The sequence below is a fragment of the Myxine glutinosa genome, chromosome 6, assembly GCF_964187855.1.
Source record: "Myxine glutinosa chromosome 6, kmMyxGlut1.1, whole genome shotgun sequence".
In the NCBI taxonomy this organism is placed as follows: Eukaryota; Metazoa; Chordata; class Myxini; order Myxiniformes; family Myxinidae; genus Myxine; species Myxine glutinosa.
In genome coordinates, this window is record NC_136266.1 from 171397978 (window position 1) to 171424137 (window position 26160).

The 26160-nt window shown below is 46.1% G+C and overlaps 1 protein-coding gene across 2 annotated transcripts in view; it reads left to right on the forward strand.

Annotated features, from left to right (window-relative positions):
* NADK (NAD kinase) overlaps positions 1-26160 on the forward strand; it is a 120452-nt gene that overhangs the window by 11304 nt on the left and 82988 nt on the right. For both annotated transcript variants that reach the window (XM_068100175.2, XM_068100176.2), the window contains exon 2: positions 1993-2073. In XM_068100175.2, the coding sequence (XP_067956276.2) occupies positions 1993-2073 (81 nt within the window). The remainder of the gene's footprint in view (positions 1-1992; positions 2074-26160) is intronic.

A 26160-nucleotide genomic window follows, 5' to 3' on the forward strand; every position in this document is an offset into this window, starting at 1 on the left:
TTTTTTTTAAATGTCGTCTCACCAGGCCGAGTTTAAGGGTTTTCTGAAGGCACATCAGGGGGAATTTGGTAACAAAATTGGCAGGGTTTAAGATGGACAAAAAAACAACATTTGCGATTTGGCCTATTTGGTCTGAAAACGTGTAGCAACATTCGAGTTTTCCTTCGCCAAACAAAAAGCTGTTAGTTGTAAAACATTCATCCCCAAAAGATAATGGTGTTTGAAATGTCTTTACTCGACATCGTTTCCTGAAAACGGTGTGGGTGTGTGCATATTAAACTAGAACGGTACTCGGTAGAGTGCACACCTCCGCCAGGCTGAACAGTTTATGTTTTGTATCCCACTGATAGGCCGGATCTGGATTGAGACCTCATCCAAAATATAATCGGCTTGTTCTTGTCACATAAACAACTCATTCACCTAGTTTAGTCATAACTCATCCACACTTTAAAAAAATATCATGTTATATATCGCTTTTCACCCGATTTCTCAATGACATCCCTGGTGTTGGCTTAGCGGTTAGGGTGCCGGCTTAGGATCCGAGGATCCTGGGTTCGGATCCCGGTCGATCGCTGAATTAACGCCAAGGGGGTTGACTCAGCCTGTCATCCTTCCGAGGTCGGCAAATTGAGTACCAGCTTGCTGGGATGAATGATCATGGTGTGTACCCCGGTTTAGAATAGGTACACCGTATCCCTGCGCATCGTAAGAGGCGACCAAGGGTTGGTGTCAGGAAGGGCATCCGGCCATAAAAACATTGCCTCAAACATGGTTGTCATGGGGCCCGCAAGGCCAACCCCCGCTCTGGCGGGGAAAATGGCCTTAAAACGATCATTCATTCATTCATACCCGATTTCTCAATGGTGAAGAATCACTTGAAAATTAAATAATCCTCTCATCCAAAATCTAGGCTCTCTGCTCACCTTCACTCTTTCATTCCTCTTTTCTCCCGCCTCTGGAACAAACTCCCCCACTCCCTTCAATCCCACTCCTCCCTCCAGGTCTTTAAAACAGCTGTTCACCACCATCTCTTATCTTCCCCCATCCAAAACCTTGATCTTTTCTACCCCCGCGAATTCACCCCAGATACACTTTTTTTGAAATTCCAACTTCTTTCCTGGAAGTCCTTGCAGTGTTCATATGTTTTACACCCTCCCACCCCCCCCTTCCCATGCCTCCTCCCCCCTCCCCCCAAGCCCTCTCCCTCCCACAGATCTCCTGGTGTCCCTGCTCTCAAATGTTGTGTTTGTGTCCTTCCCCCTCTCTCCCCATCTTGTCTACCGCTCCCCTTATTTTTGTGTTTTATGTGTCGGTTTGACTTTTTGTGTGATTAATGTTAGTTCTTTCACGAGCCTCGATGTTGTATACAAAAAAAAAAAAAAAAAAAAATCCGAATCCATATTCAGATGTTCACAAAAATCGAATCGATTCTTCCTTGTCACTCACCCAACCTGTCCACCAAGTTTCGTCCAAATCCGTCCAAACCTTTTTGAGATATCGTGCGATATCAGTTTTATCCCTATCACTCAATGGTGAAAAATCACTTAAAAAAGAATCTGATGTGGATCTGGATTTGAATCTTCACCAAAATTGAATCAAGTCTTCCTTGTCACATACGCAACCCCTCCGCCAAATTTCGTCCGAATCCATCCACAACCTTTTGATATATCTTGTTCACAGACAAACAGACAGACAGGCAGGGGTGAAAACATAACCTCCATCCACCTTCGGTGGCAGAGGTAAAAATATTTGCCAAATTAAACTTATTCGTATTTAGCAATGTGGTGAATGACATTTAAAAAAACCCTGGATATGATATGATGTTTGTAATATCAGAGGTTTACTAAATTTACATTCATTTAATGTGTAATGATGTGTCGCACTTCTGCTTACAACAGAGCATCATGATAGCATATAGATGCGGCCTGCACTTTCTTACCAGCACCCTCCATTGCCCCCCTCACCCCACACTCCCATGTATTCTTCATATAGTCGGCGATCTCTTCATGGACCTTCTCCAGACATCCATTTTGGACCCAAGGCGTGCATGCTGAGGAATCCAACCACTGTTATGTAAGTACGCTGCTTCCTTTGCTCTGTTTCAATTGGCTTGCCATCTTTTAGGATCTCTGGCAGTGCTGCCTATTTGCTTGCCCACTCCGAGCTCATTATTTTTCTTCATTCGATCACTAATTGGCTGACTTGTGAGTGCAGTGAGCCCCCTGTACTCACGAGTTCTCTTTCCGTGAGTTTCTAGTATTTGCAAGTTGGTCAATATACTTACCAATTCCTAATTTGGACCCATCGGCTCTCAGTATTCTCGAGTTTGCGAGCACCCATCACTAAAACCTCGCATCACCTCCCACCCACCGAGGTGCTCAGATGTTTATACTGCACAGTACTGTATTTGCTTTGTCTGCGCAGCGTGGTCACGCCACCCCGGTCATCCGACCTGTCTTTCCTTCTCACAGCAGTTCCCGAACCACAAACATCTCAGTGCGCCTCTAGACTCGCTATCGTGTTTTTGTGCTATTTTTCACTTGCTCATTGCCCTTGATCACGGCCTATAAGCATAAGATGAGTGGGGATGGTGAGTCTGCTGGAAAGAGGTGGGAGAAAGTGATGAGTTTGAGTGGAAATAATGAATGTGTTAGGCATTGGACGATCCTCCCAAGGAATCACCCTTCTAACTACCCCTGAAATACCACCACCATCATCATCACATCATCATTGTCATCATCATAAAATGTAATTTATAAAAAAATACTGTTGTGTATGCTTTAATTAATTAATTTTTGTCATTTCCCTTAAACATCTACTATTTGGCCGAACCCCTTTTTCATTGGATTTACTATTTCGGTCAAATTCGGTCATCGGTCAAATTTACCATTTACCAAATTTACCATCAAAATTTACCATTTGACCTAACCTTTAAAAATTTTTTACTGACCCAGGAACCTAACCTCCTTTTTCTCATTAAACCAAGTTGTCTGTATTCGCGAAGTTTTCCAGGAACGTAACCTTCGCGAATATGCAAGGCTTACTGTACTTAAAGCGCAAACAAACACAAAAAAAATACATTATCCACCTGTTTATTAATTGCAAATAGGTATTGCAGCTTCGGTGCAATCATTGTCGGCGCTTCGGCAAAATGTCAATTTCTGATTTGGAAGAATGGACTCTTGCTCCCAAAATCGAGAGCTTATCAGAAGCAAAGCCATCCTTTTCAGTCGTGGTTTTGGTTGTGCCAAAGAATCCGCTGGCTATGAACTTTTCCGGGTTCATGTTCTGTCGGTTTCACTGTGGCAGACCATTCTTATTTGTTGTTCGTTTTTCGTGTTGCATCTCAAATGTTTGGCGATTGTTGGGAAATGGTTATGCTTTTCATGACCTCTACAAACAAACGTGTGTATTTATACGATCTGGATTGCTTGCACAATACCACTGATGGTTGTGGCATTGCACATGCAGAATGTTCCAAACTCATCACTTGGGACATGTGATGTTTTCAATAGAGTGTTTACAAAGAGCATAATTCTCCGTTGACCGGTGACATGATATTAAAAACATTATCAATGGCTCCCCCTGGCGACAAAGTTTCTGTTTGGATTCTGGGTTCCAAAGTGCACGTTGTCGTATTTGAAAGGCTGGTATTTTTCAACTCGCAAGGTGAACTTCGTAAATCTAATGGAAAGAAATCACGTACATCCTCATTTTATCTTCCTTAGGTGAGCAATTGAAGATGCTTGCAATTGCCCACGGTAACATGCATGGGAATTCCCCATTGCCGGCCAATTTTAATGGATGCCTCATTTTGAAATGGAGGGAATGGCTATAGACTGTGCTGAAGGGAGACTCATTGACAGCCGTCGGAGGAAAAAAAAACGAAAACAAAACCACCAATAAATGTTTAACATACATAATATATATATATATATTCTTCTTCATCGAGTCTAATAATCCACATACTTGCAGAATTATTTATTTCCAATAAATAAAATGGTAAGTTCAAGAGGAACACACCATTTTCTAAGAGGCTTGATATGTTATTTATTGATTTATTAATTCATTCATTTATTCATTTATTGTCATTTATTTATTTAGTCATTTCTTTATTAATTTATTATTTATTTATTCATTCATTTATTCATTTAGTCATGTATTTATTCATTCATTTATTTAGTCATTTATTTATTCATTTATTTCCTCATTTATTTATTTATTTATTTATTTTTGCCCACTACTGAAGATTCTACCCTGCTATTTGTGATGCAATGCAAACTTTATTCCTCTCTGGGAAAGTATTCATGCCGAGCTTTGCATGGGAGAAAACCATTCCACACATAAGCGCTGTCCCAAGATTACATGCAAATCGACATTGTTCAGATACTTATTTGCATGCAATTTCTTTCACAACGTCGAAAGTAAAGGTGGATCAGAAAACCTTCACTGTTGCAACTTGACTCACTCTAATTTGCATGGATGTTTTTTTTTCCCCACAGTTTCTCCTTGCCAGCAAAAGTCACACTGAAGGGCATGTAGTTGTGTAATTGAGGAATCGGCATTGTAAAGTTAAGCTGTTTTGGTAAGGTTCTCAATAATCGTCTTTCTGAGTATGAATGATCGTTTTTAAAGCCATTTTCCCCGCTAGAGCGGGGGTTAGCCTTGCGGGTCCCATGACAATCATGGTTCCCTGTTTGAGGCAATGTTTTTATGGCCGGATGCCCTTCCTGACGCCAACCCTTAGTCGCCTCTTACGATGCGCAGGGATACGGTGTACCTATTCTAAACCGGGGTACACACCGGGATCATTCATCCCAGCAAGCTGGTAATCAATTTGCCAACCTCGGAAGGATGACAGGCTGAGTCAACCCCCCTGGCGTTAATTCAGCGATCGACCGGGATTCGAACCCAGGATCCTAGGATCCCAAGCCGGTACCCTAACCGCTAAGCCAACACCAGGCATTTTTTTTTGAATTGAATAATTTTGACCTCCTTAGGGAGGACTAGGTTTGTTTTAAGAAAGGTTTCATGATTGATCATTTATTTGTTTTCAATGGCTTTTTAGACTTGTACTGTCCTTTGATAAAGACAAGAGATTGTTTTGCTCTTTATAGACGAGAGAAAAGCAATCCGATGCTGTTGATCAGTTCTTTATGGTTGAAGATGCTGTCACACGACATCACTGAAAATGTGTTGCTTGTTCTCGATATCCCTTTTCTGTTCGTTATAATAATAATAATAATAATAATAATAATAATAATAATAATACATTTATTTTATATAGTGCTTTTCAAGAAGCCCAAAGACGCTTTGACAGAGTACAAAAAAACAAGTGCAAAAAGACAAAAATCAACAGGTAAATAATCAAAGCAAAAGGAAGGAGAAGGAGAAGGGATAGTCAGAGGTTAAATGCTGTGGGTTAAATGTTGAATGCAGTGTTGAACAGGTGGGTCTTGAGTGATGTTTTGAATGTGGTGAGTGAGGAGGAGTCCTCTGATGGTGTGAGGTAGTGAGTTCCAGAGGGTGGGAGCAGCGATGGAGAAGGCCCTGTCCCCCCAGGATCTGAATTTGGTCTGCATGGGGGGGCGGGGGGGGGGGGGTCAGAAGGTTGGTACCAGCAGAGCGGAGGTTGCGGGTGGGAGTGTGTTTGGAGAGGAGGTCAGTCAGGTAGGATGGGGCCAGGTTATGGAGGGCTTTGTAGGTCAAGAGGAGGATTTTGTACTGGATTCTCTGGGGGATGGGGAGCCAGTGAAGCTTGTAAAGGACGGGGGTGATGTGGTCACGGGTCCGGGAATGGGTGAGTAGACGGGCAGCGGAGTTCTGAATGTATTGGAGGGCTATACAGGAGCTATACAGGTTATGGACAAAAAAGGGAAACACCTGGGTAAATGAGGGACACGACGTATATTGAAAACGACGGATTCCACACAAGTGTGGCCCATGTGTTAAGCAAATAACATCCCAGCATGTTTATGTCATGCATAAAAATGCTAGACAGGCCTGGTTTCTTAGAATTATGACTAGCATGGCTGCAAGAGGAGGCCTCAGTGACTTTGAAGGAGGTGTGATTGTTGGGGCTCGTTTGGCAGGAGCTTCAGTGACAGACAGATCAACTTGCTGATGTTTCTTGAGCAAATATGCAAAATATGGTGTGGATTGGTCCAGCCATACAGGTGGAGATCAAAAGTAAGCCTTCCACATTCTTCCGTGGGTAGGGGAAGGGAGATTTTTCTTGTGTGTCCATGACCTGACCCTGCGTAATTTCTATGTGTGTGAGGGGGTGCGTGGGGGCAACTGCCTCACCACAGGATTCAGTGTACCATGAGCAGAAAGAAGGGTAGGATAACTGAAGACAAGATGGGATGAATCTGTGCACAAGAGAACAGGTTTCTGGGGAAGAACTCCCAGGCTGAATTAATATCAGGGGCAGTAGACTTAGGAGACCAGTCCTGAAGAGAGATGGCTGCTTGCAGTGCCTGCTAATCTGCTGGAGCTTACTGCCAGTTTCCTAACAGCTGAGAATAGCTGGAGAGATGTTGACTCTCACAAGCACATGATCAGATGAACCGATTGGAGCAGAAGAGGAACAGCAGACATTTGTAGGAAAATTTGTCATTTCCATGTCAAGAAGAGAGATGTGCCATTCGGAGAAATCGTGTTTGGTAAGTTCACTGATTGGGTGTGGTCCACGGAGTCAAGAGGTCTTTTTCTGCTATGCCATAGCTGGTTGAAAAGGTAGCAACCAACACCCAGCCAATTGGCATGGTGACATTTGACATCACCACGTGTGAGGATGGGTGGCTTGCTATAAGATGGTCCATGTTGACAGAGAGGGAGATGTAAGTAGTCATCCCTGTTTGGAGGACAGTACTGCACACAGACAAACTGGATGTGGTTGCGAGGGGAAATCCTAGCCAAATGTACCCCAAGGGGTTAAGAGGGTGAAGGGTAGGACACATACAATGGGAAATGGAGCATGTGACATAAAGTGCAATTCCACCACCGGAACGAGGTTCAGGGACGAGGATTGCGAAGAGGGGGGGAGGAGGCGAGACACAGGGGAAGAGGTGGAGGGTGTGTGCAGGGGAAGCAAGGAGGATGTGGGACATGAAGGAAGCAACGAGGGAGCAGGGAGTGAAGGAAGCAATGAGGGAGCGGGGAGTGAAGGAAGCAATGAGGGAGCAGGGAATAAATGAAGCAACGAGGGTGTGGGGAGTGAAGGAAGCAAAGAGGGTATGGGGAGTGAAGTACTGGGTATTATGGTAGGACACAGAAGCCACATTTATCCTCTTCTTATTTTTTCTTTTTTCTTTTGTTCAGCAAGTCCTGGTGGCATTCCTTTCTCATGTCCAATTTGTATTAGATTGTCACATACACTTCTAATTTCGTTGATGGTAGCATTTTTAAGGATGAAACTGTCCACGCTTTGGATGACAAAGTTCGAGTAACACTGCGCTTGTATGAGATAGGGGCAGCTGCTTTATTTCAGGGGTTATCCCCTGAAACTTTGGATCCCCGCTTGACCCTTATTTACCAACCGATTGCTTCCCGATACATCCCTTATACCCGATGGTCTGCAATATTGCTCGGTCTTAGTTTTTTTCGATTTTGGATCAAAGGGGCTCCCAGGAGATCAGTGATCTCCCAGGAGGGGGTCCTCAAAATTAGCAGAGGTCTGAACTACAACCTCAACATGAAAGAGCAATCGGAGATTGGAGACCCTCGCCAGGACGTGTTTTCAGTGTTTTTTTAAAAGGCTTTTTTTTTTTTTTTTTTTTTGTATACAGAGTCGAGGCTCGTGAAAGAGCTAACATTTATCAAACAAACAAGTAAACAAAGTATATAAAAATGGGAGCGGTCGACAAGATGGGGAGAGAAGGGGAGGAAGCACACAAACACAACATTTGAGGGCAGGGACATCGGGAGATGTGTGGGAGGCAGAGGGCCTGGGGGGAGGCAGGATAGGTATAAAACGCAAGGACACCAAGGACGTCCAGGAAAGAAGACAAAAGTCACCTCAAAAAAGTGGATTTGGGGTGAAATTAGCGGGGGTAGAAAAGATCAAGGTTTTGGATTGGGGAAGATAAGAGATGGTGGTGAACAGCCGTTTTAAAGACCTGGAGGGAGGAGTGGGATTGAAGAGAGTGAGGGAGTTTGTTCCAGAGGCAGGGAAAAAGAGGAATGAAGGAGTGAAGGTGAGCAGAGAGTCTTGATTTTGGCAGTTTAACCATAAGAGGGTTGCAGGCAGATCTTGTGCGACCTGCAGGAATATTTGGGAGACAGAGCCCAGAGAGAGCTCGGGGGGCAAGCCCAGAGAGAGCTGGGGGGGGGCAAGCCCAGAGAGGAGTCGGTAGAAGACGGAAAGACCACCAACCTGCCTGTGGTGAGTGAGTGAAAGGCCCTTGGAGTTAGTCCCTTCATCGTGGGAGATTCCATTGATTCTGAACGCTTTGGTTTTAACAGCGTGAAGACGAGCTAGGTGTGAGGCAGGAGCACCAGACCAGAGGGGAGAGCAGTATTCCATAGAGCTGTGGATGAAAGCCTTGTATGTGCTGAGGAGCTCAGGTGTGCCAAAGAAGGACTTCACACGACGGAGGATGCCCAGTCGGCGACTGGCTTTGGAGGCCAGATTTGAAATGTGGTTTTCCCAGGAAATATCATGGCAGATAGTGAGACCCAAAAGCTTGAGTGACAGAACTTCTTGGAGAGGATTATTCAGAAAGTGGATGGGAGGGTTGTCCAGTCGGTCTTTTCGGAGAGACATCGTAAGAGTGTGAGATTTGTCAGGATTGAAAGACATGTTCCACTTGTTTGCCCAGTCTGTGATTTTGTCCAGGTCTGCAGAGAGTGAGGAGGCTGCAGACTGCCGATCTGAGGGATGAGGAATGGAGCGACAGAGAGTAGAGTCGTCAGCAAAGAGATAGAGAGGATTTTCAAGCGAGTCAGAGAGATCATTGATGGAGACCAGAAAAAGCACAGGGCCCAGAACACTGCCTTGGGGAACTCCAGCCTGAACAGGAAGAGGAGATGAGAGAAACCCATTCAGGGCCACACGTTGACTGCGACTAGAGAGGAAGTCCGCCAGCCATGCGTGGAGATTTCCATGGATACCAAAGGAGGAGAGTTTGGTGAGCAGAGCGGGGTGCCAGACCGTATCGAAGGCATGTGATATGTCAAGGGAGACAGCTCTAATTTCCTGTTTGGCGTTGAGGACCTCCATCCATTGTTGAGAAAGCAGAAGCAGCATGTCCAGAGTAGAGTGACCAGGTCTGAAACCAAATTGATGGTCAGAGATCAAGCCATTGGAGAAGAGGAAGGATTTCATATCTGAAGCAATGATGGATTCCATGACTTTGCTGATAAATTGGGAGAAGGCTGATTGGTCTGTAGTTGCTAGGATCTGTTTTTGCAGGAGTGTGTGTGTGTGTGTGTGTGTGTGTGTGTGTGTGTGTGTGTGTGTGTGTGTGTGTGTGTGTGTGTGTGTGTGTGTGTGTGTGTGTGTGTGTGTGTGTGTGTGTGTGTTGCAGGAGTGGGTGTGTGTTTGTGTTGCAGGAGTGGGTGTGTGTTTGTGTTGCAGGAATGGGTGTGTGTTTGTGTTGCAGGAGTGGGTGTGTGTGTTGCAGGAGTGTCATGAGTAGGTGTGGTTTTGCATGAATGGTTTTGCATCTTTTTTTTTTTGCATGAGTGGTGCATGTTGGTAAGGGTAGGTGGTTGGTTGGTTGTGTGTGTTTTTTTTTTTACGATTATTATTTCTTATTTTGTGGATGTGAGTTAGTGAGTGGGTGAGGGTGTGTGTTTTTGCATGAATGGATTTTTACATGAGTGTGTGTGTTTTTGTATGTTGAGTGGTGTATGTTGTAAGGGTAGGTGGTTGGTGTGTGTGTGTGTGTGTGTGTGTGTGTGTGTGTGTGTGTGTGTGTGTGTGTGTGTGTGTGTGTGTGTGTGTGTGTGTGTGTGTGTGTGTGTGTGTGTGTGTGTGAGTGTGTGAATGATCTGGTGTGTTTTGTTGGTGAGTGGTGAAGGGTATAAAGGTGGGTGTTTGAGTGTTCCACCATGTTTACTTGTTTGGTGCTGTGGATTCTGGAAGTGGAGGCAATTTTGTTGTAGTCTGCGTTCGCACTGGCTGGGGGTGGAGGTATGTACACATCCAGGTGTTCTTGCTGCATCTGGAGGTGTATGTGCCCCTGCTGGCCCACCTTAGCTGACCGTATCGAGGTTGAAGGGCCGAAACGGGATGATGCTGAGGACCTCGACTGAGGACCCGGTCAGTGCGGCACACTTGTGACGAGGGGTGTTTTGAACATATATATATATATATATATATATATATATGTGTGTGTATGTATGTATATATATTGTCGCGTGACCGTCTTTCATTAATATCAGGCGGTCACGGATGCCGATCGCGAAGGCCTTAACCCCTGAGGCGAAAACTCAATGGCGGATTCCAGAACGAAAAGCTACACCAAGCGCGTGGGATGGAGGGGAGAGGCGAGAGCCCTGCAGCCTTACCTATTAAATCAATCACCCGGAAACTGCGTTCAGGAATATATATATAAATAATACAAGGGTTTATTCAAATAAAAGCAAGGACAGGAAAATGTGATGATAAACCTAAGTCCTAATTTGGGATCCCACACACACAGATATCAAATACAAGATGAGGGAATATGAATACGAAAGAAAATAATTGTCTCGTCATGTAAAGTGTAACCGCGGAGCTCGGGATTATCTGGTCTTTGTCATCCTGTTCTTGGCTGCCGTCCAACACTGCTCCGTTCGGCCCCGATGTACCCACGAGGCCTCGCTCCAAGCTCCACAAGCCCCGATCGCACACCACGAGGTCCCTCGCTCCAAGTGCCACAAGGCCTCGCTCCAAGCGCCACGCGTCCAACGCAGGCCAGCTACTCCACACGAGGTCGATCTCCACACGAAGCACAACAAGACAGGAACGGAGAGAACGCAGGTGCGACTGCACGCTAGCAGCCAAGCAAAAGGACGTCCAAGCGAAAACAAAGGAACGTGTCAGAAGCAGCGAACTCCACTCGGGCTAGGCAAGACGAAGAAGACCAAGCGCCGCTAGAGACTGCCAGGGCCAGGAATCTGCCAGGTATCTTTCAGGAATCTCACTCACTCTTGTCTTTCCAACTCGCTTCTCAAAACCCAACTGCCCGAAAAATGGCGTTCGGCGCTCGTTAACATCTGCTGGCCGGTGACGTCAGCCTTGGCGCACTGCCAACCAATCGGTCTCCTCCACTGACTTGCCGACTCGCCCAGGTGCACGCCCACTGCATCACTCCCACTCCTGCTCCCTGCTCCTGGTGTCATAGCGCATGCTATTTGAGGTGGATAGGCCTGTCGGAGGTGTAAATGGCGGCGGCCATGCGGCGGTGTCCTGGCCTGGTTTCTTCCTAAGTCATGTCAGGGGGGAGGGCGTTATGTAGTGTTGTGCTAAGGATCCGTCGGAATGTCTATGTTGGTCTGCAGTGCCAAAAGGGACAAAGGTTTGGCTAACCAAGTGAGGACACACAGGGGCGTTAGCGTTACTCTTTAATCCCGACACGACTTAACACACGAACCTCCTGGTAGGTTCACAAGTATACTCCTTACCCGACAAAACGCCTACACATGAACTTATTACAGGTAGTTTTCCTTACCGCGACACCTCGAAGCATGTTACCTACTCATCTCTATCTGCTCTACATATCACTACCCACCAGACATAACACAGCCCCACCCCCACCCCCCCGCCCTGGAACCGTAGCTCCTGCAAGGTTCACTGCAGGTGCTACCATTCCAGTCTTAACACTTACTGTCACACACTTAATTGTCCCCCGTCGCACAGCGGAGCGAAAGGGGGACTATGGTTTTCCCCTCCGTCCGTGTGTCCGCCCGTCCGTGCGGGCGTGCGTGCGTGCGGGCATGCGTGCGTGCGTAAGCGAAGGGCCGCATTCGAATTTGGTGTGTGGGTGCAACCCACGTCAAAATCCAAGATGGCCGCCGCCATGTATGTCTGATGCCATGTATGTCTGAACCTTGTGAGCTGAATATCTTGAAAAATAAGCGAAGTACCAACTTCTAATCTGGTGTGTGGGTGTATCTAGGCATAAGAAAAAACGCTATTGAAAATTGGGTCGCCACGTCAAAATCCAAGATGGCCGCCGCCATGTATGTCTGAACCTTGTGAGATGAATATCTTGAAAAATAAGCGAAGTACCAACTTCTAATTTGGTGTGTGGGTGTATGTCGCCATAAGGAAGAACGCCATTGAAAATTGGGTAGCCACGTCAAAATCCAAGATGGCCGCCACCATATATATGTCTGAACCTTGTGAGCGAAATATCTCGAAAAATAAGCGAAGTACCAACTTCTAATCTGGTGTGTGGGTGTATCTAGGCACAAGGAAGAACGCTGTTTAAAATTGGGTCGCCACGACAAAATCCAAGATGGCCGCCGCCATGTATGTCTGAACCTTGTGAGATGAATATCTTGAAAAATAAGCGAAGTACCAACTTCTAATTTGGTGTGTGGGTGTATTTAGGCACAAGGAAGAACGCTATTGAAAATTGGGTCGCCACGTCAAAATCCAAGATGGCCTCCGCCATGTACGTCTGAACCTTGTGAGATGAATATCTCGAAAAATAAGCGAAGTACCAACTTCTAATCTGGTGTGTGGGTGTATCTAGGCACAAGGAAGAACGCTGTTTAAAATTGGGTCGCCACGACAAAATCCAAGATGGCCGCCGCCATGTATGTCTGAACCTTGTGAGATGAATATCTTGAAAAATAAGCGAAGTACCAACTTCTAATTTGGTGTGTGGGTGTATTTAGGCACAAGGAAGAACGCTATTGAAAATTGGGTCGCCACGTCAAAATCCAAGATGGCCTCCGCCATGTATGTCTGAACATTCTGAGCGGAATATCTCGAAAAATAAGCGAAGTACCAACTTCTAATCTGGTGTGTGGGTGTATCTAGGCACAAGGAAGAACGCTGTTTAAAATTGGGTCGCCACGTCAAAATCCAAGATGGCCGCCACCATATATATGTCTGACCCTTGTGAGCGAAATATCTTGAAAAATAAGCGAAGTACCAACTTCTAATCTGGTGTGTGGGTGTATTTAGGCACAAGGAAGAACGCTATTGAAAATTGGGTCGCCACGTCAAAATCCAAGATGGCCTCCGCCATGTATGTCTGAACATTGTGAGCGGAATATCTCGAAAAATAAGCGAAGTACCAATTTCTAATCTGGTGTGTGGGTGTATCTACGCATAAGGGAGAACGCTATTGAAAATTGGGTCGCCATGTCAAAATCCAAGATGGCCGCCTTGCGTCTTCCACTTTGTCAACTCGCATCACTTCACCGACGGGGGACCGAGGCGTAACGCTTGTTAACCTATGAAATAAATCAGGAGGGCTTTGGGAAGTGAGTTGGACTACTTACTTACACGTCCTTAACACTCTAAACCCCTTAACAGCCATGCAATCAAATATGTACATTGATCTTCTTTGTTCCTGCGGAGGGAGGAAACATACAACACACCAAAATCTACATTAATCACAAAACATAACCTGACAAAATTCAAAACTTCCAAACATTTTTACATACCCCGGTCTACAGACCGCGTCCCCCGGTGGATGCCACAAGACACAACCTTACCTGCGGGGCCATCCCCAATGCACCCCTAAATTTCCACGGGCCCTGTCCAGGTGTTACAGGTGAGTGACATGGCTTGGTGGTTTTCGCCCACATTCATGCAACACAAACCCCTTAACCACTCATACCTATTCCATAAGTCATCAAGGCATTTCAAAAATCAACAAAGCACTTACTTCACTACACCCCCCTGCAGGACCATGGCATTGATGTCATATACATGTGTGCATTCCTCCACTAGGCAGCGGGGAGGTACCGCACAAAAAGATGGTGGGGGCGCTTCAGGCTGTGGTGCCCGCAGTCACAAACACAAGTCAACCGACTTACAAGTTCATTGCCCCCCCCCCCCCTTACCTCTTGGCCCCGTGACAGCCCAACAGCCCCTTTCCACCGGTACCTCGCCGGTGAGGGTCTCCACACACACACCAGGGTCCGTTGCCTCCTGCTGCCGCACAGCTCCACGGGTCGCCGGGGTCTCTTTTACCCCAGGGCGACCAACCAGACCCTCCACCGATGAGCTCCAATTTCCAGATACCACCGGCTGCCAGGGGTAATTGCCGCAGAGGGGGGGCCGCAGGCATCGCTGCTCAGAGCTTGATACGTACCTGCGGACACACACACCAACCTACACAAGGAAGTGTAGGTTCGGGCTCGTGCAGAGAGCGCGTCGGGGCAGAGAGAGAGCGAACGGGGGTCCGGGCCGGGTTTAATAGCCCCCCCGGGCCCCCCCTCGAATGTTCCACGGGCCTCCATTGGCCGCCTGGGGTCACGTGTCGTGACAGCCCCTTATTGGTCACTCCTTCTAGCTCCCATTGGCTGTTCGCTGCTTACCGGCCACGCCCTCCAGCTCCTCCCTCGGTCCTGCAAGACTTGTCCTCGGCCCATGACACGGCACTTCAGGCTGCAATGAGGCCTACCATTACTCGACCTGCCTCAACGCATACTAACACTGGGAAGGAGACTATACTTCACATTTAATAAGAAATAACGAACTAAGCGAGGCGACATGTTGTGGTGTAACTAACTACAGGGGGGTTGCATATATATATATATATATATATATATATATATATATATATATATATATATATATATATATATATATATATATATATATATATATGTATATATATATATATATATATGTATATATATATATATATATATGTATATATATATATATATATATATGTATATATATATATATATATATGTATATATATATATATATATATATGTATATATATATATATATATGTATATATATATATATATATATGTATATATATATGTATGTATATGTATATATATATGTATGTATATGTATATATATATGTATGTATATGTATATATATATGTATGTATATTGTCGCGATCCCGGCTGTGAAATGGTTCCCAGCACGGAATACGGACGTTAATGTCCGGGCTTCAAGTAGTCCACGGAGTGGACAGAGAGAACTCAATAAACACAATTGTGTTTTAATCGGCCTTCTAGGGGTAAGGCACGATGCTTTATTGGCTCGATCACAAAAACCATAAATGGTAACAGAATGGAATACACTGCACAAAGCCTGCAGGAACTGTCGGCAACAGACGCTCCAAACAGGACGCAGGTAAGATCACTCGCGGCTCCAATCGACGATCTCCGGGACTCGGAGGGTAACAGGATGGAATTCACCGCACAAGGCCGGCAGGAACTGTCGGCCCCAGAAGCTCCAAACACGAAGCAGGCAATCACTCGCGGTTCCAATCTACGAGATCCGGGAATCACTCGCGGTTCCAATCTACGAGATCCGGGAATCACTCGTTCTCTTCCGGAGTTACTCGCTCGTAAAATATCGAACTGTAATCGACCAGCCCAACTCGGCTGTCGTGAGGATTCAAGGAAAGCCCTTTTGAGATTTCCTACTCGGAGCCTTCGAGCCGCGTCCGTTGCACAAGATGGCGACCGCCTCTCTCGACTCTCCACCAATCACGTGCCGAATCCCTCCCGATCGCGTGAGGCTCCAAGGAGGCCACGTCACGCGGTGGGCGGGGCACCAAATCTGGGTGAGAACAGGTGGTTTCACCGGTGGTTTCTCACAGTCCTCCCCCCCCTAAGTAAAAACCCCGTCGAATAGACGGCGTTTTTAAAACCAGTATTTGTAGTAGGTGCAAATCACATGGCAAGATGATGGCGGTAATCGCTAACAGGCAATTAACGCAATTAACAATTATTAACACTGATTAACAACAATAACGCAACAACGCAACAATACAACGCAACGCAATAGCGCAACAATAACGCAATTATTAACGCACAGGCAATTAACAGGCATTAACAGGTTAACAATGAACCAGTTTGGTTTTTTTTTTTTTTCACACACAAATTTTAACACCATACACCACATTAATATCTACCCTACAAGAGTTACACTTCACACCAAGCACAATAGAGAGGCAAGGGGGCCAAACTCAAGTTGGGGGAAGCGTTGACAGGAAGGAAACGGGCCGAGACCTAGAGCGGCGGGTACTCCTCCGGTGTCGAGAACAACAGTCATATGCGTAATGACCCCTTTCACCGCACTGGTAACATCGATCGTTCGGGTCGAAAGGCCTGCGGACCAAAGGGCGTCTGAAACGAGGCCGCCGCGACATGCCATTCGACATCTCGACGCACACACGCGATCCGCAAATTAACCTTCCATCAAGGGCTCTGACCGAATCTTCAGCATCTCGTGGCTCTTCAAACTCAACAACTGCAAATCCAGGTGGGTTTCGAGCAACCCATACGTTGCGGAGTGGTCCGTAATGTTCGAAGACCCTACCTAGCTCGGCTTTCGCTGCTCCATTGCCCAGGTTTCCCACATATACCTTAGCATTAGCGTTCCTGCTGAATCGCGACATGGCGGGAGCGGTCCCTGAGGAGCACGGCACCTGAGGGTGGCTTGACGGGAGGCTCGGGTGGACTTCAGCTGACGCAACGTCACCGTCGGGAACTGGAGTCGAGGCGCTAGGCTCCTCGGGCCAGAGTGAAGATATGTCTGACTCCGCCACTCTCTCCGCCTGTTTACTCTGGGATCTAGTGACCCCCCCACAGGTCAGAGTCAATGACTCCTCCCTGGCCATGGCATCATTGCCAATCAGCAAGGAGACCCCGGGTATCGGGTAGTAGGGTACCACCACACAGGTCACTGGACCCTTAAAAATGTCACTCCGGACCTCGAGGAGGGCAAGGGGATACCGGCCAAGAACCCGGTCAATGCCCCGAAGGAGGGTATACTCGCCGGTATAACGCATCTGAGAGGCCGGAACTACCCCCGCCCGGAGAACACACCGTGTCGCCCCAGTATCCCGAAGGTATTGGGCCTCAAACTTCAGCATCGAATCAGGGCCACCCACTAAGGCTGTCCCTGAATAATCCTGGTACAGTGGATGAATGGAATTAGCCTCGGTGGCAGTGACCTCGGTCACCGATGCCACCGTCGTGTGCGAGGGCCCGGCGGATGAGCTCCACTGATCTCCCTCCGACTTAACAGGAGGGTTGCCTCGGTAGGCCGGACTAGCGGGATTAGAGAAGCAGCGGTTTTCACCGTGCTCCACGCGTTTGCAGAAATCGCACCAGGGCCCTGCCCTGGTCTGCGGCTCGCGACCGCCACCAGTGGAGGGCATTGGAGAACCCCTCCCCTCGATCCAGCCGCCGGGCAGACGGGGGGCGGTCTTGATCGCAGACTCCTCCGTCTTACGACGCGACTGCGTGACTTGCAGCATTTTGCACGCCAAAACATGTTTATCAATAAGGTTGACGCAGTCTGCCAAGGAAACAGTGTCTTTGTCGACAAGAAACAATGCTAAGTCAAGCGGAAGCTGTTGATCGATACGGTAACGCACCAGGAGTTCCGCAACCGCTTGAGGTAACTCAACCTTGCTCCCCTTGAACCATCTCTGCAGCTGTTCCAACATGGCCCGCGAATGTTCCTCATAGGTTTGACTGGACTCACGAGTCCAGCTGAAAAAATTTCTCCTATAAATACATGCGGACACCGCATAGGCGTTCAAAATCTCGGCCTTCAATGCCCTGTATTTGTTTGCGTCCTCGGTTGCCATCCTCGCATATACCTCCCTCGCCCTCTCAGATAGATGGCTCACAAGATGGCCGACCCACAAGCTCTCATCAATGCCACCGGCAGCCAACAACTTCTCCGCCATCTCCAGATACGCTTCTGGCTTCGTGTCTCCCGTCCAGTCCGGCAAACGAACATGAACAGTTTCCGGGACTCTTGCAGCAGACCCCTCTGCCCGCGGTCGTTCAGTCAACATTCGCAACTCATGCTCTCTGACGCGTTCAGCTTCTGCTGCTGCCGCACGCTCTCTCTCTCTCTCACGCTCTCTCTCTGCTGCCGCATGCTCTCTCTCTGCTGCCGCAGCACGCTCTCTCTCTCTCTCTCACGCTCTCTCTCTGCTGCTGTCTCTGCTGCCGCATGCGCTCTCTCTGCTGCTGCACGCTCTCCCTCTGCTGCCGCAGCACGCTCTGCCTCTGCTGCTGCCGCACGCTCTCTCTCTCTCTCACGCTCTCTCTCTGCTGCCGCACGCTCTGCCTCTGCCCTGTCATTCTCCCTGTTATACATGTCAAGTTGTTGAACCGGAGTCAGCCCGGTCCAGAAGGGCGAACGCATGCATTTAGTCATGATGGAATCGCTTCCTAACATCTCGGGTTGAGTGACCGGGTCAAGGCTGCTTGCGTCGCTCACATCGCCACCCACGTGACTGTCAACATGATCAGGTTGAACTCTCACTTCTCTGGTCGACATAGCTTGGCTACGAGTTATCATAAGACAAGGCACAAAACACAACGCTCAAACACAACGCTCTGTTGGGGAAATACGACACGAACTACACAATATCACCCGCACATCAAATTGCCAATGAGAAAAATACCACGTACAAATACTCACGTTTTTTTTTTTTTTTTTGTCGGTTGTTTGGAGGGATCCGAGGCTCACTTATTCTGCAGTGAAGCACCACCCAAGACAGCGTCCTACGGCGAGAAAGTTCCTCCAAGACGGCGTCCGCTGGTGAGAAGATGCAGAGAAGATGCAGATGCCGAATTCCCGTCTCAATTCGAATGTCTCTCACTTGAAAGATCCTAGGACGAGCAACCCATTTGTCGCGATCCCGGCTGTGAAATGGTTCCCAGCACGGAATACGGACGTTAATGTCCGGGCTTCAAGTAGTCCACGGAGTGGACAGAGAGAACTCAATAAACACAATTGTGTTTTAATCGGCCTTCTAGGGGTAAGGCACGATGCTTTATTGGCTCGATCACAAAAACCATAAATGGTAACAGAATGGAATACACTGCACAAAGCCTGCAGGAACTGTCGGCAACAGACGCTCCAAACAGGACGCAGGTAAGATCACTCGCGGCTCCAATCGACGATCTCCGGGACTCGGAGGGTAACAGGATGGAATTCACCGCACAAGGCCGGCAGGAACTGTCGGCCCCAGAAGCTCCAAACACGAAGCAGGCAATCACTCGCGGTTCCAATCTACGAGATCCGGGAATCACTCGCGGTTCCAATCTACGAGATCCGGGAATCACTCGTTCTCTTCCGGAGTTACTCGCTCGTAAAATATCGAACTGTAATCGACCAGCCCAACTCGGCTGTCGTGAGGATTCAAGGAAAGCCCTTTTGAGATTTCCTACTCGGAGCCTTCGAGCCGCGTCCGTTGCACAAGATGGCGACCGCCTCTCTCGACTCTCCACCAATCACGTGCCGAATCCCTCCCGATCGCGTGAGGCTCCAAGGAGGCCACGTCACGCGGTGGGCGGGGCACCAAATCTGGGTGAGAACAGGTGGTTTCACCGGTGGTTTCTTACAATATGTATATATATATGTATGTATATGTATATATATATGTATGTATATGTATATATATATGTATGTATATGTATATATATATGTATGTATATGTATATATATATGTATGTATATGTATATATATATGTATGTATATGTATATATATATGTATGTATATGTATATATATATGTATATGTATATATATATATGTATGTATATGTATATATATATGTATGTATATGTATATATATATATGTATGTATATGTATATATATATGTATGTATATGTATATATATATGTATGTATATGTATATATATATGTATGTATATGTATATATATATGTATGTATATGTATATATATATGTATGTATATGTATATATATATGTATGTATATGTATATATATATGTATGTATATGTATATATATACACAAAGAATTAAGTTAAGCACCCCCTAATATATATTCTTTGTGTATATGTATACATTGGCATATATTCTAAGGTATGTGAGATCAAATAATGATTGGTATGACATTAGCAATTATCCATTGATGAAATGCAGATGAGTGCACGCATCTGTGACGCCCATCGCTCGTGCAGCACGTGTTATCATCCACGTGGTCGTGATTTTCTGTAAATGCACTATCATCACGGGTTATTGCAAGTCACGCCTGAGCTCGTGTGGGGGTTACATGGTCATTTTCTCGTAATGGTGGCTCGTAGACGGTTGTCGGACGGAGAAAGATGGCGGATAATAGGCATGATCGAGTCCGGAATGTCCAGAAAAGCTGTAGCTCGAACGTTTGGTTACCACCATTCGGTGATCAGTCGGTTGGTGCAGAAACACCAGGAAACGGATGCGGTGAAGGACCGCCCAAGGTCTGGAAGACCTCGCGTGACAACAGTCCGCCAAGATAGAGCGCTTTTGAGACTGGTGCGACGATATCCCTTCGCCTCGAGCCATTTCCTGAAGGACAACTGGCTGCCCAACAGAAGGCTATGTCACCGTACCGTGAGGAACCGCCTGAAATCGGCCGGTTTAAGGTCAAGACGAGTGATCAAGCGTCCAAGGCTACTCGAACGACATCAGAGGGAGCGTTTGGCATGGTGCCTAGCGCGACGTGGATGGAACATCCGGTCTTGGAGGCGAGTTCATTGGTCGGATGAAAGCCGGTTCTTGCTGTACGTGACAGATGGGCGTGTTCGGGTGTGGCGCCACAAAAACACCGCGTATGCACCTAAAAACATTCAACCAACGGTACCCTTTGGTGGTGGCTCGATTATGGTCTGGGGATGCTTCTCCCATGACTGTAAATTGGACCTGATAACTGTGCGAGGTAACCTCAACGGAGAGCGATATGCCGAGGAAATCCTGAATACCACCGTAATCCCGCACTTCGATGACCACACCCTCGCCAGCAGACCCATCTTCATGGATGACAACGCCAGGCCTCACCGTGCGAGACGCGTCTGAGCCTTGCTGGAGCAAGGTGCTGTGACAACCATCCCCTGGCCTGCGTACAGTCCTGACCTGAACCCCCTCGAGCACGTTTGGGACATGTTGGGACGACAAATTGCGAAGATGGTCCCTCCAATAGCCAATCTGGATGAATTGGAACGTGCATTACATCGGGAATGGAACAACCTGCCACAGCAACGCATACGACGGCTTACAGGGTCTATGAGACGTAGGGTTGAGTCAGTGATCCGATCACGTGGGTCCTACACACGTTATTGACGCAAAGATCGCTAGAGGTCTTCTCAGAACAATGACTGTACGTTAGAAAACATAAACGTCATCCACACTGTCCGTGATGGACCTATATAGACGGGTCAATATACTGCCTGACCCCAAAAAAATTGCAAATTTTTGTTTTATGCTTATTTCTAGTAGTTTATGAAGTGGAAGACAACATATTAAAAGTTGGACAATTTTGACGCATGGGAAAGTCCCTCAGTGACGTCAGAAAACAAGATGGCTGCCGGCAGATAAAACGTAAAAAAATTGACTGATAATCATCAGACCACTAACAATTTAAAGTTAATTTTGCACCAATATTTGTATTATGATCGTTGCTGGTAGTTTATGCAGTGCTAATCCTGAGACCATTCGCAATTTAAAGTAAATATTTGCACAAATATATGTGCTTTGATTGTTTCTGCCAGTCTATGACATGGAAAGCAACATATAAAAAATTGGACAATTTTGACACATGTGGAAGTACCATATGCCTTCTAGTCTTAGATTCCAGTTTCATCGTCCTCCTCCTCCTCCTCCTCTATGTCTGGTTCAACACTCATATTGTCACAGTTGCTGTCCTGGCAATGTCCACATGCACTGGTGCACTCTAATCCATGCTTCCTACATGAACACCTTAGTGTTTTGCACCCCCCTGAACAGTTGCAGTGAATCATCTGAAGTAGTATGTCTGGAGCAGGGCTTTTGTCTGTCATCACTGGAACAAGTTTTCCTCCTTCTACCTTCCATCCCCACTCCGTTGGCTCCATTCCACAACAAAGGCCCATCCATTCCATTACCTGGTAATAGGTCCGCAGAGAATGAAACTTGCAGGCAGCGGATGTGGGTGGCAGTCTTTCAGGAGTGACAAATGCCTTAGCCCTTGCAACCTTTTTGCAGAGAATGTTGTATCTGATCGATGCCAATGAGTCGTTCTGATTTGCTTTAAACAATGCCACCATTGCTCTGCAGCCTGCAGTTTCAATAACATCCTGACTCTGCTGTGGTTTACAGAACACCTTTGAGCTGTCTATCAGTTCCTTTTCTTTCTTGATGATTCTTTGAAACCCTGACTTCTTTCCAATCCCAAAGACACGAGACGTTGCGTCACAGCCAGTTAATGCATGAAGGAACAATATATCTCTGCAGGCTGCATTTCCAAGTATCTGCTGAAGGACTTTGATATTGTAGACATTTGATTTTGCCTTGTCAGAACGGAAATAGAGTTCAATGCAGTTTGTCTCCACCATATAGAAGAGCAGGAGGAGAAGGAGATCTGTATCTTCTCCAATGAGGGTTGTAGATCTGGAAGCCGCATTTGCGACGGCCGCTTTTGCAATCTCAACATCAGCATCTCCCTCTGCTTGGATCACCTCACAGCCTTCCTTGTGCAACACCTCTATAATCAACAGTATCATTGCCTGCTTGTTTGACTCATTCGACAGAAAGTCCTCCTTTTTCCCAACAAATTTTGTTGACTCCGTAATGTTAACCTTGGTGGCATTCTTGTTTCTATTCCGACGTTGATGAGAACAGTCCTTTGTGCTTGGCCCAGCCTCATAACCATCAAACACAACAGTAGCTTTGCCATAGTGTCGTACTGTAAATGAGGCATATTCATCTGCAATGGAACTGTAGGTGAATCCCTCTGTCCACTTTAAGCGGTGAATAAGTGATCCCCCGTCAAGAACATAGTGATCTGTTCCTGGAACTGTCTGGTTGACAGCATTGTCAGATTTGGTTGTAGCATAATTCCTTATTGCCTCCGCCAACTGTGGTTTATCTGGCTGGCGCAGGATGTTTTTTGCCTCAAAAAGAGACATTGGGTATGGGCAGAGTTCATATTTCATCACTTCACCTATCTGGAGATCTCCCGTCTGTGACACCACTAAGAACCTCTGGAATAGTAACGCTGGATCTATTGTGCGGTCCTCAGCAACTTTGACTGCCCTGCTGAATGCAAGTGTCTTGGCTTTTGAACTCCTTTTGTGTGAATAGGAGTAAGCTGGGTGATCATCCATCTTCTTGACAATGTCACTACCTACTTTGAATAGGTCATGAACATTGACATCCTCATTTGCAGTAACCCCTGTGATGATATTGCGCAATGACTTGTCATCAGAAAATGGTGTGAAGCTGTCCAGTTTTTCGGCAACTTTGCCACGATCAACTTCATCTCGACTCACCCTGGATGTTGTCAACTCCTTATGTTGTTCACTTGTTGAGTAGCTACTCGAGGTCAGTTCTTGCATAGCAAGGTTGTAGGAGGACGATATGGTTGAAGACAGAGTCCAAACTGCTCTCTGGTGCTCTGACATCCCACTTCCTCGAGTCAGCCCCCCTTGGCTTTTCAGTGAGCGCATTAATGTCTGTTCTATCACAAGATCAGAGCCTAGGCCAGCCCAGTATTGGTCACTGCGCCGGATTACATGATAACCAGATTGGAACTTCTGATGAACCTCAGGGTTGTCATCCTCTAACGCAAGCATCTTCTCGAGATAGAGTCGAGCTGACTTCAGGTAATTGGGATGGCCAGCAGCTGCAAATATCGGCAAGCAAGCTGATATGGCTTGGAGATGCATCTCCCAGGACCCCGTCCGATCAGCTGCCACAAGTGCCCTTGCAATTCCCAACATACGCTGGTAGTTGATCCAAAGTGCACTGGTTTTCGAGTCCTTTGCAAGTTTATTCCTTTCCTGATTCAATCTATTGTCAATGAAATGAATGCACTCTGATTGCAACACAGACTCTATAGTGTCACTTTCGACAGTCTCCAGGGAAATGTACAGTCGCTCCAGTTCTGCCACTTGTTCTTGAAACCCAGGGTCAACTTCCACAATCTTGCCAACAACCTGACGTGTAAGACACTGATCCACAAGCAAATGGCCACGAAAAGCACGTTGCACCGCCTTCCCACTCAGCATGTGCACAACAGCATTTTGACCATACACTGTTTCCAGGATCTCTTTCAGTCCACTTCCATCCATCAAACTTCCAATGGCACCCAACAAATTCATTAATTTTTGGAAGCTCCCAAGCAGTAGCACTGCATTATGGATTGGGTTATCAGCAGGAAGAGCATTCACTATCTCAGAGGCGTATCTCAGCGTTTTCGACGTAGTGAATCGTGCATGGTTTTGTGACATTTTTATCATGTCAAAATTTTTTACTTTCCCATGGTCCATTTCTGTCCAACTTTTGATATGTTCCTAAGTAAGTCTTAAAATATAAGGAAATGCAATAAAACTAAAATTTGCAATTTTTTTGGGGTACGGCTGTTCTGGTTGTATATTGACCCGTCTAATAGCTCCATACTTAAATTGAGGTGAAAATATGCCTAAAATTCCCAAAAAATTTCACCTTAAATTATTCAGAATAAAATATTGAAAACGGCATGATTGTTATGTTTTTATGTGACCATAATATCACTTCTCCAGAAAATATAGCAATATCATGGGTATATTACACTGTTTTGACGACAACAAACTTGTAATGTGCGAGGTTGTAAAAAAACGGGGGGGGGTGCTTAACTTAATTCTTTGTGTATATATGTATGTATATGTATATATATATGTATGTATATGTATATATATATGTATGTATATGTATATATATATGTATGTATATGTATATATATATGTATGTATATGTATATATATATGTATGTATATGTATATGTGTATATGTATGTATATGTGTATATGTATGTATATGTATATATATGTGTATGTATATATATGTGTATGTATATATATGTGTATGTATGTATATGTATGTATATGTATATATATGTATGTATATGTATATATATGTATATATATATGTATATGTATATGTATATATATATGTATATGTATATATATATATATATATATATATATATATATCTATCTATAATTCCAGCAATCTCTGTGTGTGTGTCTGTCTGTGTGTTTGTCTGTGACCGCTGTTTCTCGACAACCACGGGTCCGATATACTTTTAACTTGCCAGGTATATTGCTGGGGACCCGAGGATGTGCCTTTTCAAGGTTTCATATTAATCGGACAATTACTTACCGAGCGATGTCCAAAAAACGATTCAACCAATCAGAGAGCAGCGAACTAGCGCGTGTGCCGAACGTGGCGGGCACACTCTGCCTCGGATGGCACATTTGAGAGCGTATTCATTTATTTCACGTTTGCAAACTATGTTGGCGCTATGTTGGCGTTAAACGATGTTTTAAAACTAATAAAAACGAATTTGCGATTCATTCGCTTTCCTGCGCGTTTGTGTACGCGATGGCGATTTCTTTACCAAACTCCGGAAGCCGTTCGCTTTGGACCGAACCATTTCATGTAAATAGAGGGGGGGGTTCTGTGGTCGTTGCGAATGGACCAAACCATTCATGTAAATAGAGGGGGGGGATTGTCACTGTACTCGCAAGCCGTTCGCCGTTCGCTTTGGCGTTGCGAATGGACCAAACCATTTCATGTAAATAGAGGGGGGGGATATAATTTTAGATAGATATATAGTACGGGCATATATATAGTACGGGCATGCCCTAGTATCTATAATTCCAGTAATCTCTGTGTGTGTGTGTGTCTGTATGCGACCGCTGTTTCTCGACAACTACCGGTCCGATATACTTGAAACTTGCCAGGTATATTGCTGGGGACCCGAGGATGTGCCTTTTCAAGGTTTTAAATTAATCGGACAAGTAGTTACCGAGCTATGGCGATTACTTTACCAAACTCCGCAAGCCGTTCGCTTTGGACCAAACCATTTCATGTAAATAGAGGGGGGGGGATTGTCACCGTACTCGCAAGCCGTTCGCTTTGGACCAAACCATTCCATGTAAATAGAGGGGGGGGGGATTGTCACCGTACTCGCAAGCCGTTCGCTTTGGACCAAACCATTTCATGTAAATAGAGGGGGGGATT